General features: G+C 37.6%; 1 protein-coding gene across 1 annotated transcript in view; it reads right to left on the bottom strand.

Annotated features, from left to right (window-relative positions):
• Positions 1–12,652, bottom strand: part of RAB3C (RAB3C, member RAS oncogene family) — a 268,621-nt gene that overhangs the window by 36,743 nt on the left and 219,226 nt on the right. Inside the window, exon 3 of the mRNA XM_045886801.2 lies at positions 8,532–8,656. Coding sequence (XP_045742757.1) covers positions 8,532–8,656 — 125 coding nt within the window. The remainder of the gene's footprint in view (positions 1–8,531; positions 8,657–12,652) is intronic.

Below are 12,652 nucleotides of genomic sequence, written 5' to 3'. Positions count from 1 at the left end.
TGCACACAGACTTAAACTCCCAGGGCCTAATGTAGAGACAGCCAATTGAAAGACACCCAGACTTCATGTAAAAGAGGCTCATTTGTTAAACTTGAAGGATCAGCCTGAGGGGCATTCATCTAATTTAACACACATCTAGGGGCCTTTTCCAAAGAAGACATGTGGATGGCCAACAGATACATGAAAAGATGCATATCACTGATCATCAGGGAAATGCAAATCAAAACCACCCTGGGACATCACTTTATAGCCATCAGAACAGCTAGTATCAAAAAAGACAAGAAATAAGTGTTGGCTAGGATGCGGAAAAAAGGGAACCTTAGTGCGCTGTTGGTGGGAATGTAAATTGGTGGGGACCCTATTGAAAGAATAATGAAGTTTCTCAACAAACTAAAAATAGAAGTACTGCATGATCCATAATTCCATTTCTGGGTATTTATCCAAAGAAAACAAAAACACTAATTTGAAAAGATATATGCACCCACGTGTTTATTGCAGCATTATTTATAGTAGCCAAGATATGAAAGCAACCCAAGTGTCTACTGATAGATGAATGGATAAGGAAGATGTAGTATATATACACCACAAAATATCATCAGCCATAAAAAATATGAAATCCTGCCATTTATGACAATATGGTTGGACCTAGAGGATATTACGTTAAGTGAAGTCGGAGAAAGACATGATTTCATTTTTATGTGGAACATAAAAAATAAGCAACAACAACAAAATAGAAACAGACTCATATATACAGAGAACAAATTGGTGGTTGTCAGAGCAAGGGGCATGGGGAGAGGCAAAATAGGTGGAGGGGATTAAAAAGTACCAACTTTCAGTTATAAAATAAATTAGTGATGGAATGAAAAATACAGCATAGGGAATATTCTCAATAATATTCTAATAATTTCATATGCTGACAGACAGTAACTATACTTACCATGGTGAGCATTTTGTAGTGTATGTATTTGTGGAGTCACTATGTTGTATACCTGAAACTAATGTAATATTACATGCCAACTATACTTCAATTAAAAAAATTTAAAAAACAATGAAGCACATAGATACAGAGAACAGATTGATGGTTACCAAAGGCTGGTAGTGAGGGGTGGACAAAATGGTGAAGGGGGACAAAATATATAAACTGTCAGTAATAAAATAAATCAGTCATGGAAATATAATGTATAGCATAATGACTTTTGATAATGATATTGTATTTTTATTTAAAAGTTGCTTTGAGAGTGGATCTTAAAAGTTCTCATCACGAGAAAAGAATTTTTCTATGTAGGGTAACAGAGGTTAACTAAAATTTTTGTGGTGATTGTTCTGCAATATATACAAATATTGAATCATTATGTTGTACTCCTGAAACTAATATGATGTTATATGTCAATTATTACTGCAACAAAAGTAATTTAAAAAAATATTTTGGGTTCCGTTCTCAAGATTCCAATTAATTGGCCTGGATATGGCTTGACCACTGCAATTTTTTTCAAAACACCTACTCTAGATCCAATCTTCCTTCTAGATTTATTTCCCTCTCCTTGCTTTGGTCTTGCCTGATTTGAATTTTCTGAGAAAAATGGAAGACCCTATCAGTGTTCTGAGGCCCATCTGTGACTTCTGAGTTCGTTCACCTCAGTTATTCCTGGTCTCAGAGCACTCAGAGCTCCCTCAGTGCAACAATCAAGACAATAGCACACTCCGTAATGCATTGATTTTTCATTATTTAGAAGAGAACTTAAATGGTTTTGATTACAGAGTCTGTAAGTTGGCATTTTATTAAAAGATTTATTTATTTTAGAAGAGAAAGAGCGAGAGAGTGGGGCAGAGGAGGGGCAGAGGGAAACTCAGGCACACCACGCTGAGCATGGAGCCCTGTGGGCTCTATCTCTCATGACCCTGAGATAATTGACCTCAGCCGAAACCAAGAGTAGGACACTTAACTGATTGTGCCACCCAGGAATCCCTGTAAATTGGTGTTCTAAAGGTACTAAGAAATTGCTGTATGCTTTAGTGCTGTCTCAGTGTCAGTTTTAAGGCTTATAGAGTAAGGCATTAAGAATTTCCAGAGGTTAGAAAGCACAGAATGGCTAAAGAATTTTCCAGTTTTAATAAACTAAGAAACTAATGTTGGAAGAGACTCCAGAAAGATGGACATTTGTTGAAAGGAGAAATTATGTATTTGGGTGAGATTGCATTTAAGAGAATTTATCCTTAACAAGGATGTAATCACTTTATGGCATCATCCACTAGAAGTCTGTAGATCACTGGAAGACTGTGGCATCCAAGAACAGAGTTTAAATAGGCTCATTATTATTTGGGACCCAATTCCCTCCTGAACTGTAAAATAGAAAACTAAATTCATTTAAGACCTATTCTATACCTCAAGGTTGTACTAAGGATACAATGACTCATGAGTGAACTTAGAGGTCAGGGAAGGTATGATGCTACTATTATAATTATCTTCAATAAAAAACATATGAAGAGAATCTAGCTGCTTAAGGTCAGACCACGTGGATCCAAAAGTTCATGGTTCCCATGGCAACATGATTTCTTATTACAATTACTGCCATGCTTTCTCTTCCCTGGGCCAGCAGTGAAAGACAAGGGTGGTTGCCCCTAAAAGATTCATAGGAGCAGAGCAGATTAGAGGATCCCAGAATCAGAATTCTCAAGTTAGGCAACCCTGGGTTTGTGCAGACTTAGCAGGAATCCAAAGCATTGCCAAGAAAATCCAAGGAGGAAGACTTCTCTGGATGAGTTATAATGATGGTCCCTTCACCTCAGTTAACGTGTCTCCACCAGTGATATCAAGGCATATGAGGCAGTATGGTCAATGTGCCTAAATTCTTATCCTTGTTGTGACAGAAATGTTTACAGGGAGTCCAAACTCTTTCAGCCATGATGGATCTACCTTCCTTGAGTTATCTAGATCTTTTAGGAAATAATTATATATCCTGCCTGCATCCAGTCAGTTCCTTCAGTATAGTCTTTGTGATGTGAAGGAGTATCCTTTTCCATTTATTTGTCTTTAATTTACCTCTTTCTACTTCAACAGATTATTCCCTTGAAGGGATTGGTTAAGCCAGTCTTTATCAGACGAGTATGCTTCAGAGTACAGACAGAATGTATTTTGTCAGTCTTCATATTCCTAAAACAGAAGCAACTATCCACTCATACAACTCTGTGCCCCTCCAAAACAAATTGCACTTGTTTTGATGGTTTCCAGCTGTTTAATTTATATATTCATGATATTTGATATTTCTGATATACAGACCACATGTTAAGCTTCACAACAGAAAAGATACATATTTTATGACTCCCTAATGTCACTGTGGGTGTTTAATAAGTATTTGTCAGATGGATAATCAAAACAAAACAAGTCATTACAATGGCGAAATGAGAGGCAAATTTTACGGATTGGAAAAGTGGCCAAGTGTTAACATGTTTTATAGTTGTCAGAAATCCTCATGGGGTCTCTGTGGAGACCTGGACAAGGGGAAAGATGGGTGTGGAATTTAGTAATACATGCACATAATATCATGACAGTTGTTTGAAGACTAAAAGAGAGTAAGTATTATTTGAGTTAGGAAGAAATATTAATGCAAATTAGGAACATTTCAAAACTGAATCCTTACAAACTGTTTATAAAAAAATTAATCACTTCAATTTTTTTATCTGCAGTCTTTGTTTCTCTGACTACATTTTTGGCAAATTTCAGAATTTCTGTCCTTTCACAGCTTATAAAAATAGTTCAAATATCCTTTCATCTATAATTTCAAGGCAATACAAATCCCTTCCCCTCCATAAATTTATTTATTTTTATTTCTACTTGAGTGACTTCTATTTTAGGAAAACTATAATTATTTCTATTTTTTTCTCATTTAATATTAAACAGTTTTAACTTTTAAAGTTTGTTATAATATTATACATTTTCTAGATTATTACCATATTATAAATTTGTTGCTTAGATAAAATACAAATCTAAAACATTCCTATATATTGTTACAGGTATATACATCTGTGGTAAATGTTAAAAACATGCATTGAAAGAATAGTATTACCTATAGGATAATGTTCAGCTCCGGGGACAATTCTCTACCTTTCCAAATACTTGCCACCATCTAAGCCAGCATTCTAAAATTAGTGTTGTGTAAAGTCAGAGTGTTTCTTAAAAATGTAGATTCCCGGGCTTCAACTTCAGAAACTCTAATGCAACAGGACTGTGTTGGGTTGACAATTGTGCACTTGAGCAAGAACCTCAGATTTAGCTGCAGATGATTAAAGAACCACTCTACAACACACATACAGAAAACGCACAGCTATGGGGGCTGGGGAGGGGACAAAGGAGCCTGCAGCTCCAGGGAGAGGGCAGGACTAGAACAAGATTTGGTTGTCACTGTTGGTGGGAGTGCAAACTGGTACAGCCACTGTGGAAAAAGTGTGGAGGTCCCCCAAAAAGTTAAATTGGAACTACCCTACCAATCAGTAATTGCACTACTGGGTGTTCACCCCAAAAAAATACAAAAACACCAAATCAAAGGGGTATGTGCACCCTTACATTTATAGCAGTATTTACAATAGCCAAATTATGGAAGCGTCCGCTGATAAATGAATGGATAACGAAGATGTGGTGTGTATGTATGTATATGTATGTATATATGTACATACAGTGGAATATTATTCAGCCATAAAAAGAATGAAATCTTGTCATTGCAATGACATGGATGGAGCTAGACAGTATAAATGCTAAGTGAAATAAGTCTGTCAGAGAATGATAAATACTATTGACTTCACTCTTTTGTGGAATTTAAGAAACAAAACAAATGAGCAAAGGAAAAGAGAGATAAGCCAAGTCTTAACTATAGAGAACAAACTGATGGTTACCAGAGGGAAGCTGGGGTAGGGGGTGGAGGAAGGATGATACAGGTGATGGGACTAAGGAATGCACTTGCCGTGGTGAACCTGGGTGATGCATATAAGTGTTGAATTACTACACTGTGTACCTAAAACTAATATAACACTGTAGGTTAATTATACTGGAATTAAAATTAAAAAAATGATTGGGTTGTCATGGTCTGTGGCAGCAGTTCTGAGCATGGAAGTGGATGGGAGAAAATGAAGAGTGGTGGGCCCAGTGAAGAAAGCCAAAGAGCAAGAAGCAGAAAAAGGAGGGATTTTCCAAGCAAACAGAAGGTATGGCTGGAGAGGGAGGAGGAAAACAGAGGGCATCATAGAGTGGAAGCCAAAAGGCCAAGTTCTATAAGGGCATAACCAAAGGGCCAAATAGAACAGAGAATGAGGAAAGGTAAATGCTCATTGTCTGGAGAGTCTATCTCAGGTACTCTGTTTGTTCCTGGAAGGTAGGGGATGGTATTATCAGCAGCTGACACATCGTAAACACTCAGTAAGTGCTTGGTGAACTAAAGTGGACCGACAAGGGCGACTGCCATACAAGGATTTCAAAGAGCTCAGCTACAACTCAGTTGTACCCTCACTAGGATTAGCCAATGTTTTATGGATGTAACTATCCACAATGGAGTACCCTCACTATGTACCCTCACTAGGATTAGCCAATGTTTTATGGATGTAACTATCCACAATGGAGAATTAATTGTAACCAGACTGATAGAACAGTTATTTTCAACCATTTACTGAAATGTGGACATGATGTTTATAAACAGTGCCCAACCTCTGTGTCTATGTAAGGGAATTCTGGACAATGGAGTTATACTAGTAATTAAAAAAAAAAAAAAAAAAAAGCAAAGATCTTTAAAATCTTTACATTGATGTTGTGAGAGTAGGTTATTTCCATACAAATGATCTGTCATGATCATTTGTAGAAGTGTGTTCAGTCACGAGAAGAACAAACCACATTAAAGGAAGTAAATGACTCTCCAAGAATGCACAAGTGTTGGTTGCTATGACAACTGCTGGGTTATATTACATAGAGAGCAAAAAAAAAGAAAAAAAAAGAAAAGAAAATCAATTAGAAACCATTGGAAGAACTTGCACCGGAACATAAAACATTTCTGTCTCACAATTTCAGGAACTTTCCTAGAGCTATGCATTGCATGAACAGGGTTCATGTTGATGCCAGTCAGAGGCTTAGTTCTAAGAAAGGTCACCTTCTGGATGCATTCCCATCATTCTAATGTTTCTTCCATAACCTGCTCTTCTGAACACCCAAGTAATTTATTAAACTAGTGAAGAATTCATGCAGTTACTGGTCTCTTTTCTGCTGGTGACATTAAACAGTGTTTGCCTTCAATCCGTTTTTGTTTGAACCAAACAATTTTCACATTTATACAGAGAGAGATGATTTCGATCTGTGGAGCAGTTCCCCCACTACCCCCAATGTGGCATATGTTTGACTTGTCAAGAAAATACAGGGAAAGAAGAGATGGTTTCAGGAAGCCACCATGCCAACTCTCTCCTAGGTTTCTTTTCTCTTTGCGGATCTACTATTCTCCAATCCTAAAGTCTTGACTTGCTAAGAAGATTAAGGAGAGTTGCCAAGTTTTTCAGAATTTTCAATAAAAACGTTGTTAAAGTGATAGAATGGGATAGCCCCTATGAACGAAATGCTAATGGTTCAAGAGCAACCACAGAGACCAGACATCAGCTATGTGACTTTCTCATGGGCAGCTCCACAAATGTTTGGTGGAAGCATTCTTGTGGTTATCGGGTGACAGCCCTTAGTCTAATGAGTACACTGATCTCACGAAGAAATGTTCAAGCTCTCAGAATGGACTGTGCATAGTTCTTTTAGGAGATTACCACATGATAGAGTGACCCAATTGGGACCCATTGAGAGGGTCTCTGCTTCTCCAATATGTGCTGCCCGGTACCAGCGGATTGATCTCAAAGCAGCCCTTCATAGCAGTGCTTTTCAAAGTGTAGGTTGAGGCCCATCACTAGGCCCTAAGATCAATAGCGGGTGAGAACACTATTAAAAGACAGAGGGAGAAAGAGAATTGAATAGAAAAATATCAGAATGAATCTCATCTAGTAAGGGTAGATATACTTTGTGAAACTTCTATTTCTTTCTCTCTCTGTACATATGTATGCACTGGGTTGCTATATTGAACATATTTCTTACTGTACGTAGTAGCCAAAAAGGCTGGAGAGCCAGACTCTGCCCTGCTAAGAATACCTCGATGTTCTCTGTTGTGTAAGGAGGAAGGAGAGGGGAGGGGGAGGGGAGGAAGAGGAGCAGGAATAAAAAGAAAAGAAATCCACCTCTTTTGCTCTAGGGCTTCAATTTTTCCCCAAATCTGCTCTCTACTTCAGTAATATTGCACTAGGTTCCAACTTTTCTACTCACTCTCCTCTCAATGTCCTTGCACCACGGTGCCCTTTAATCATAAAGCTTCCTCTGCTCTTTGCGGTTTTCAAATTCTGTTCTCCTTTAGGGTCCATTCAGGCCTTATCTTGGCATTTAACCCATATGATCTCTATGTCCTCTCATCACTCACCTCTTTCTAGCTGTTCTGCTCAATTCCACACATTTTCTCTCCAGGTGTCCTGTCTTCTTTGAGCTTTACCTGCTTCCTGTCCCACTCTGCTCTCACACCTCTTGGTACCTCTCTTCCAGTCTGCCTCCTTCTCTCTGTTGCTTTCCTCTTGGCATCTACCTCCGAGCTAATTATCCTGTTTTTGTTGTCTGCTTGTTTCTGCTTTTTTCTGTGGATTTCTAGATTTCTCACTTGACTTAAAGCAACTTGAGCCCAGGGACAGTGAATCATACATTTTTGTACGCCCCATGATATCTGGCACAGTACTGGGCATATCATAGGTGCTCAGTGTAAATGCCTTGAACTAATAAATCAATCATGATTCACTCCTGTGCACCAAAACTCTACCCTACTTGCTCCAGTACTTTTCTCTCAAGATACAGTGTTTTGTGTTTAAAAGGGCTTTGTGACTTCTAAAGCTAATACCTATTTTTTTTTATCTCAGTTGGTTTTATCTACAAAAACTTGGTAAAGGAGGCATGGGTCATGATACTCATTCTTGAGAGATGAAGAGACTGAGTCTCAAAGACATTTTTAACAGCAGCAAGGCTGTCAGTGATGTCCCCAGAATCAGGATCTATAATGTGACCTATTCTGTGCTACTAAACTTTTCCAGTAGAAACCTGACAACAACAATCACACATGATAATAAAATGCTCACTCAATGCAAACAAAATGTTGTATATGGAGGAAAAAAATAAAGGAACTAAAAAATAGCAGGCAAGGCTTAGCCTGTGTTTCTCAGGAAATGAGAATTTGAATACCTTGTACTAGATTAACATTCTGGTTATTTTGCTTTTGTAATTATGCTTGGATTCTGATAGTGTGACAGAAAGTGAGAGGAAATCCATTTACTACTTACCAAGGATACATTGGCTTCTACTGTGAGGATACGTTGGCTTCTACTGCAAGGTTGAAAGTCTTTTCATTAAGCCCATCCTAGCAATTAGCTGTGACTCTGTGCAGTGTTACAAATAATGACTAAGCTCTGTTTTTTGTTAACTTATCACTTACCAAGCTGTTCTCCTAAATGTTGGCCTCTCTCTGTTGAGATGACCCGCTCGTCTTCCATGTCACATTTGTTCCCAACCAGGATAACCTGGGCGTTATCCCAAGAGTATGTTTTGATTTGAGTTGACCTAGAAGAAAACAATAGGCAAAAATGATCAGAGGAGAACACAACATAAAATGAAGGAGAAGGAGTATGACCCACAGATGATGATAATAGCAAAAAGTGAAGCCCAAATGCCTGAAGTTTAGAATTAGTCCAGTGCAATCTCACCCTTCAGATATTCAGAGACTATTTGTACTAAGAATTTTTTTTATTTGGTGATATTAATATGACTACTGTTTTTTTCCTTTCTCCCTTTTATACTTTACATAGTACCTTTATAGCTGGAATGGCCAACCATCCTGATTTGCTCATGACATTCCCAGTTTTTGCAGTAAAAATCCCATGTTCCTAGAAACTCCTCAGATTTAGGAAACCCAATTGTTCACTTTACAGCCCACCACAAAAAAAGCATCATTTTCCCTTGTTACAATAACAACTTAAAGAGCTAGGACAATTAGGGCCTAAGAGATATGGGGATAATGTTAATATTTAAGAATCAATCATAAAAACTAATATACTCATGCCTTATATTAAGAGAAAAATGCCAGGTTCATATCAAAATTACAATATAATGGGCTGGGGGCTTAAGTTACTGTCAGCAGGATATCTAGAATTCTAGATAACCTTCTAGTATGGATCATGACGCACACAGTCAACTTCTGATTTTGAAATTGAGATAGAATTTTTTTTTTAATTTTTTAATTTTTTTATTCTTATGTTAATCCCCATACATTACATCATTGTTTGTGCACAATTAATTTTTTAATTTTTTTATTCTTATGTTAATCCCCATACATTACATCATTGTTTGTGCACAACACCCAGTGCTCCATGCAGAATGTGCCCTCCTCAATACCCACCACCAGGCTAACCCATCCTCCCACCCCCCTCCCCTCTAGAACCCTGTTTGTTTTTCAGAGTCCATCGTCTCTCATGGTTCGTCTACCCCTCCGATTTCCCCCGCTTCATTCTTCCCCTCCCGCTACCTTCTTCTTCTTCTTCTTTTTTTTTTCTTAACATATATTGCATTATTTGTTTCAGAGGTACAGATCTGAGATTCAACAGTCTTGCACAATTCACAGCGCTTACCAGAGCACATACCCTCCCCAGTGTCTATCATTCCAGTCACCCCATCCCTCCCACCCCACCCCCCACTCCAGCAACCCTCAGTTTGATTCCTGAGATTAAGAATTCCTCATATCAGTGAGATCATATGATACATGTCTTTCTCTTTTTGACTTATTTCACTCAACATAATACCCTCCAGTTCCATCCATGTCGTTGCAAATGGCAAGATCTCATTCCTTTTGATGGCTGCATAATATTCCATTGTATATATATCCCACCTCTTCTTTATCCATTCATCTGTCGATGGACATCTTGGCTCTTTCCACAGTTTGGCTATTGTGGACATTGCTGCTATAAACATTGGGGTGCACGTACCCCTTTGGATCCCTACTTTTGTGAGATAGAATTTTTATGGTTCATATTTATAGGTATAGTCCTAAATACTTTATATAGGTTACATTAATTTAATGCTCAGAATCAGAGGAGTATTATTTATTATCCCCATTTTACCATTGACAAAAATGAAGCATAAAGAGGTTAAATAATCATCCCAAGAACAGCCCACTAGTAGAGTGGCAGATTAGGAAATTAAACCCAGGTAGTATAGCTCTCAAGCCTATGCTCTTACTACTTATTATAAGTTTGAGAAGTGAAATTCTTGTGCATTTGTTGTCATTTTAGACAAAAAGCTGAAAGGAGGCCATGATCTTTAATCCACCCTCTATATTGGTCATGTTTTTATTTGAGAACAACAATCTAGGATAGGTGGGAAAGATATACCACTCAATGGGTGGTCAAGAGCAGGATATGAAATGTTGAAAAACCAGATGAAAGTTAAAGAAAGGGATTTGTAAAATGTCAAAAAGAGAAGCTTAGAAATGTTTCTACTAGCAAGTGTTAAGTCTTTCAAGATTATTAAATAGAAAATAGTGACACTCTGCTCTCAGCTTCAAGAGAGAATAAAAGCCAATAGCTTTAAACTGTAGCAGGAGATCTTTCAGTCAGATGTGATCACTGTCTCTTCCTTCTGAGAAGAAAGGATAGAGCTACGAGGCAGATAGTGTTTTATTTCAGAGCATTTCCCTGAACCAAGTTCAAGTTTTCAAATGAGACTAAAATAGCTGGAGAAATATACTCTATGTCCCATGTGAACATCTCCGAGGCATGGTATGTTTTATCAGAAAAATCTGGAGACACGATCTTTCTAATTCTGATACCTAAGTTAATAATATATTCCTCTAGCAACAGGAGAGTCAGCATGTATCACAAATTGGGAAAATAAAAGCAAACACTGAAAACTCTAATTTTCTCTCACCTCATCTTACGTGTGTGGTCTATGAAAAAATGATACATTCATAGTGAAATTAAGCTGTAAAATGCATGCTACACATGAATACACCTTAAATCTCAAGTGCTAGCATAGTTTTAAAAAGAAATTCCAAAGGTTCTTTCAAAGGAACTCAAATCTAATTGGATTTCTTCATGAAATTTTTAAATTATCCCTCTGCTCCTATAGGTCTTATTAACCAAGGTCTGGCCTATGCCTGGAAAGGCTCTAGGCAGAGAGCCCTTATGTTAACAAACCAAGCTACCCCGGTACACAGCTAGAAATCAAATCACCAGAAAGAGGTTATTGAGAGGGTAGTCACAGGAGAGTGTTGTTATGTAAGGAAGGGGTTGAGGCTACGATATAAAGGACATGGCTTTCTGAGTTTACAGAGGACAAATGCTTACTTGAAGCAATTTAGCACTCTTTGGAGCTAAGCAAACTCATTCTCTGCAACGCTGTTTGTATAAACTTAACCAGGGTATACCTTTGTGAAGGTGAAGAAGGAACAACTTGGCCAGCTTATTTGTACTCTTAAGCCAAGTTGATGGAATGCTTGCTTCTACCATTCAACACGTACAAGTATCTCATTTCTGATCTAATTTTTTAAAGATTTATTTTTGGGGGGGAGGGGCAGAGAGAGACAGATTTCAAGCAGACTCCCCAGTCAGCTTGGAGCTTGGTGTAGGGCTCGATCCCATGACCCCAAAGAATGACCTGAGAAGAAACCGAGAGTCAGATGTTCAACCAACTGAGCCACCCAGGTACCCTTCATTTCTGCTGATTTAATAACCCATGGGGTCTTAGGCTACTGTGATGAGTTACACATTTATGCATATACAACATTCCCCATTTCCTAACAATTTGTAAAAATATATAAATATATAGCCATGATTGTATCAAAACCATTCCCCTTCCATTTGTTTTTAAGAAATATTTTAATGTGACCTCCTCGATGTCCTAAATTGCCAAGGAAATGTTATTTTTTTACTATTACTAGGGAATTATTAAGAACCTTTACCTTGAAAGCTTAAATAGCTAATGGAGACCATTTTCTTTTTTCAATTGATTAAAATTATGGTCTAGGGCATTTGTGCTGAGGTGAACAGAAGACTAATTTGCCATCAAATTTGGTTAATCTCATTTTTGGAATCAGGGGTGCAAATGCCCAGTGTTTGGCTTTGGTTTTACTACCGCAGACTTGTCAATGATGTCTACCACCAACAGAGTAGCTTTAGGCAAAGTCCAATCACCAGCTAGACGGGATCAGAATCATGTTGGTTGATTTATGAATTACTACATATCATAGAGTCCAAGATGCTATGAATGAGATGAAAATTATTTTATGAATAGTCAAAAACAAAAATAAACAGCAATGAAACTATTACACAATGCTTTCACATTAGTCCTACTAGCCACACTGATCAGTCATGTCAGCTTTTTATTGTTTTGAAACTTCGTTCATGTATTCTGAGGGGTTTAGCAATTTTTCCTATTGGAAAACAGTACATAAACATCATTCTATGACTATCTCAGTAATAAAAGTTAATACATCTAACTGCTTGTGGGTATCTTTCCTTCTTAAATCCTGTAGATTGTTGCTTTGCAAGAAAATATGAAATGATG

Source organism: Mirounga angustirostris, unplaced genomic scaffold (genome assembly GCF_029215605.1).
Source record: "Mirounga angustirostris isolate CCGP_5_RB_7025 unplaced genomic scaffold, mMirAng1.0.hap1 SCAF_7, whole genome shotgun sequence".
NCBI classification, from domain to species: domain Eukaryota; kingdom Metazoa; phylum Chordata; class Mammalia; order Carnivora; family Phocidae; genus Mirounga; species Mirounga angustirostris.
Note: the sequence above shows the minus strand (reverse complement) of the source record. Positions and strands in the feature narration are given on the sequence as shown.